The sequence below is a fragment of the Populus trichocarpa genome, chromosome 15 (genome assembly GCF_000002775.5).
Source record: "Populus trichocarpa isolate Nisqually-1 chromosome 15, P.trichocarpa_v4.1, whole genome shotgun sequence".
Taxonomy (NCBI): domain Eukaryota; kingdom Viridiplantae; phylum Streptophyta; class Magnoliopsida; order Malpighiales; family Salicaceae; genus Populus; species Populus trichocarpa.
The window spans coordinates 9,904,576-9,909,168 of NC_037299.2; the positions used below are offsets into that span (position 1 = coordinate 9,904,576).

The 4,593-nt window shown below is 32.5% G+C and overlaps 1 protein-coding gene across 1 annotated transcript; it reads left to right on the plus strand.

Moving 5' to 3' along the window:
• On the plus strand, positions 1-1,780 carry LOC18105832 (RING-H2 finger protein ATL48). The gene is made up of 2 exons (XM_006374452.3): positions 1-202; positions 1,226-1,780. The coding sequence occupies exons 1-2, from the start codon at positions 73-75 to the stop codon at positions 1,399-1,401; spliced, it is 306 nt and encodes a 101-aa protein (XP_006374514.1). The 5' UTR covers positions 1-72; the 3' UTR covers positions 1,402-1,780.
• Positions 1,781-4,593: the final 2,813 nt, after the last annotated feature.

Sequence of the window (4,593 nt, forward strand, 5' to 3'; positions counted from 1 at the left end):
GTGTTAAAATTTCAGATTAGCTACTCTCTGGTTCTGTTTGATCCATTACTTCTTTCTCCTGCTGGAAAAAAAATGTTAAAAAAGAATTTAATAGAGAGTCAGAAAGAAAGCAAATTAATGGAGAAGATGGGCACGGCAGAACCCAACTTTGAACAACTATTCGAGGAGAAGAAGCGCGTCAGGAACCCCCTCGTTCCCGTCGGTAAATATTCAATCAATCCTCCCCTCCCCTCCCCATTTCTTTCCCTTTTCATTTTTTATACATCTATTACGCGATGCTGAAGCTTCATTTTTTTTTATTTGCAACATTTAGTGAATACTGTTTCTTTCATTTTCGAGGAATCATTAGCCCAATTAAAATTTGTTAGGAATTTGATTGTATTGATTAGGGTTTTAAGGTTTGAAGAAAAGAAGCAGAGAGATTCTATGATTTGCCCTTTTGTTGGGTTTGCTTAGAAATGTGAATAGAATTCGAACTCTACAATTTTTATTTTCAAAATTAACTTTACTTCTAATGCTGTTTTAGTGTAGCACTAGAGATATGGAACAATTAATCTCACTTAAAGTATCAGTATCTCATTGTACCAAAGGAAAGGTATTGTAACTTGCTTTTTTGATAATGGCAATCCATGTTTCAGTGAATTAAACTACATTACATTAGAAATGGAATGAGAATCCGTTCCCATTCCAAATCCTAGCGCAAAACAAGCATGGCCTTCAAGAATTTTCTTCCCTCTCTCTCCTGTTTTCATTGGAGGGATGGCGGTGGCGATTTGGTTTCCTACTGATTTTTTTTCCCTGATGTTCATAGCATTGCTTGTAGAAAACAGGAGTAAATTGGTATATTTGCAGTAATAGAATGAATGTAAATTGTTGGCCTTTGGTTCCATTTCACAAATACTAGCACGTTGGTGGATAAACTCTGGTTCTGGCATATTTACCTTGAACATCATCTTTCATTTTCCTAACTCATTTATTGCAGATCCCACTTTTCAAAAGATAATGTGCTTTAAGGGTTCGGGCACCTGACTCTGTGTCTGGAGTTTAAATGGATGGTTTATATTACTGTTAGCTTCTTATTTTAAACATCTGAGCTTTTGAGTTGGATATTGGCCATCAGGAATTCCAAATTCGTTGTGCTATTCGCTCATGATAGAACTGGGATTCATCTTTAGACAGTTCTGTATCTGGCTTCAGTTTGATTGATTGTTTATAACTATTGCAGGTGCACTTATGACGGCAGGAGTTCTCACAGCTGGCTTAATCAGTTTCAGGCGAGGCAATTCTCAATTGGGTCAGGTGTTAATGAGAGCTCGGGTGGTTGTCCAAGGGGCTACTGTGGCCCTTATGGTTGGCACTGCTTTCTACTATGGGGATAACCCATGGAAAAAACCAAGTTAGACGTTTTACAGTATGGTTTCTTGTGATGAGTATTTTGGTTGCTGCAGGGTGTCCTCCATAGTGACACAAGCTGTTCTTTTTCTATGCCGATTTTATTCAATAAAATCCACACAATTCATATGCTCTCATTGCTGGTAGCATACTTCTTGTGCATGACGAGATCCTACTACTGTTAGTGTAAACTGAGATCAGTGAACATGGCGGTAGCGAGGATGTTTGTGTAAGTTCTGAAAGAAGGGATAGCATCTACCTTAGACAAATAATCTTATTTAAAAATACAAATATAATCAATGTCTGTTTACAAGCCTTTAGTCTTATAATTGATGGATGATGTCTCACTGCTATATTGTTTGAATAGAAATGGCTTTTCATTGCTTTAGAGTTTTCTTTAACAAGGGTATTTGAAGAACTAAAAAGTCAAATGTATTGCATCTCCAACAACTCACTCTTGTTGTACTGGTTGCCCCTTATGGCATAATTACGGCCTTAACATCTCGTTCAGTCACATATACCAACCTACATCAGAAGCCGAAATCATTTTACAGGCATCCAAGGCTCATGCTGCCTTTCCTTTTAAGATACACTTGGTTTTGGGACAGTATTTGTTGTGGGTTGGATAAAAAATATATAATTATATTAAAAATATATAAATGGTGTTATTTTTTTAATTGTATGCAATGAAATATTTTAAATAATAATTAAAAACTTGATTAATATACTAGAATAAATTAATTGACCACCATAAATATTTTCTGTTTAACTAAGCGAGCAAACAGACAGAAAATTAGTTGCTCGCTCAAATGATGATTTGTTTTTTAAAAAAATCAATCTCTATTATTCTAGTTTTGTTTAACTTTAGTTTAAATGTGAAAATAAAAAACTGAGTGAATGAAATGAAAAAACGATAACAAATTATATTGACTCGAGTTCACACGTAAAATCTACGACCCGAATAATGGACATAACCATAATGATTAAACCCAATTGGATAATTTATCTTTCATTTTCCTTCTCTTATTCTCTTCCTAAATGAACCTTTATTATGTCTTAATCGTCAACAAATCAAATTAAATTTAGAAGCAAATAAAAGAAGCATAAAAGAGTTTAAACTAAAAATTTAAAAAAATGTCATATTGTATTGATAGTAATTAACTTTAATCAACAAACAAAATTTAAAACTCAAATCAAAACATGATCCTAATTATGTACGATTTTTTTAAGCTAAATGATAAAAAATGATTAAATTGCATTTTTTATTTGAATTTAAATAAAAACATCAATGTTAACAAAGGGCTAAATTGCATTTAAAAAAAAATTAGGAGGAAAATGCATTAAATGTTTTCCTAAATATTGTGTCACAACCCGTCAAATCAGCAATTCGCACCAATAGCTCAACCGAGTCTAATAATTTTTTTAATAAATTTATGTTGCACCTAAAAAAAGACAAAAGAATTGCAAAAGAAAAGCTCCACAAAAAAATCCAAGTGCGCGGGCCTAATGACCCTGGGTGTCTGGACCTATGAAAAAAAGAGCTCAAGATCGTGTGCCTAGGCCTTATATTTTTATTTTTTTAAGGGGCAGACAACTTGTCGTCTGCCCTTTTGATTAAAAATAATCATGTAACATGTTGTTTGCTGAAGTAGACGACGTGTCCCCTGTCTACCTAGTGGTAACCGGAAAATCTGAATAAAGATATTTTTTTCCCTAAAAATCCTTTTTTTCAACTCGTTTTAACAAAAAAAAAACTCATAAAAACCCTAACAATATCTAGAAACCAATTAATCAACCTACGAAACTCCGAAAAACGACCCAAAAACATGAAATCAAACAGGGTTAGGTTTTTCTTCCTCAACCTTGCTTTACTTTTTCAGGTGATATTAAAGTTTGAAACAACCATTATTCAAATCCTTTCATTAAATGAAACCCGTGGACATCAATATCAACTAATTTGGTGGCCGGAATATACGAGATGATGACTTTCTCTCTCTATGCTAGAATCCGGCAAAAATTTATCTCTCCTTCCAAAGTTAAGGACTTAAAAAATAACAGAAATGAAGTTGTGTACTAAAATTGAATATAGAAAAACATAAGGAACCAAAAAATTCTAATTTTATAAATTGGAGGATTAAAGTGTATTTTTAACGCCAACTTTAAAAACACCACTCATTTTCATCACCTTTTCTAAGTTGGTCCTCCTAGTCTTTTAATTTTGTCCCTAGCCAATAAATTTAAAGCAATTGGGTGTTAATTTCACAACCAAAGGACACAATCAAAAAATAAAAAATAAGGAACTAAAGTGAAAAAAACATTGTTTCTATTCATAATGCTCAATGATTAACACTGTTCAAAACATCCTTCCGTTTTAGTTGTTTACTAGTTACATGACCCGCGCGATGTCGCAGGTCAATGATTTTTGCATAAAAAATATCAAAAAAAAGTTAAGATCTAAAAGTATTAGGTCTTTTTGCAAAGTTATACCCAAGAGTCTTGGGTGTGGCTGCAACGTCTGACCCAAGAGTAATATTTATAATATTAATAATAACATTAAACTTGCATGACCCAAGTTTAAGTGAGTCTGACTACAATACCAGATCCAATAGTCTTGGATGTGGGTCTGGCTACAAGGTCGTGTCATAAAAGTGTGTTAATTAAATAAATTAATTAAAAAGAAAAAAACAAAGAAAAAAAACCAAAAGGATGAAAAAAATTAATGAAGAAAAGGAAAAAAAATCTGAATTAACTGGGTTAACCCTTCAAACCAGGTTAACCCGTCAAACCTTGGATTCGTGTCGTGAAAGTTTGATAACTAAATAGAAAAAAAAAATTGATAGGTTAACACAAAATTAACTGGGCTAACCCGTCAAACCAGGTTAACCCGTCAAACCCGGGATCCGTGTCATGAAAGTTTGATAACTAAATTAAACGAAAAAAATTAATTAAAAAGGAAAAAACCAAACAAAAAGGCATCAACCTTTTCACCGTGGACTCAGTATGCAGTCTACAGTTAAAGACATAAAAACAACAAAAAAGCAAAAAGCAAAAAAAAACTAAAAGCATCAGTCGATAACTAAATAGAAAAAAATTTAATATTGATGAACTAAATTAAATAAAAAAATATTAAATAAAAAGAAACAATAAAAGAAAAAAAAACTTATATGAAGAAAAAAACTAATGAAGAAAAAGAAAAAAAAA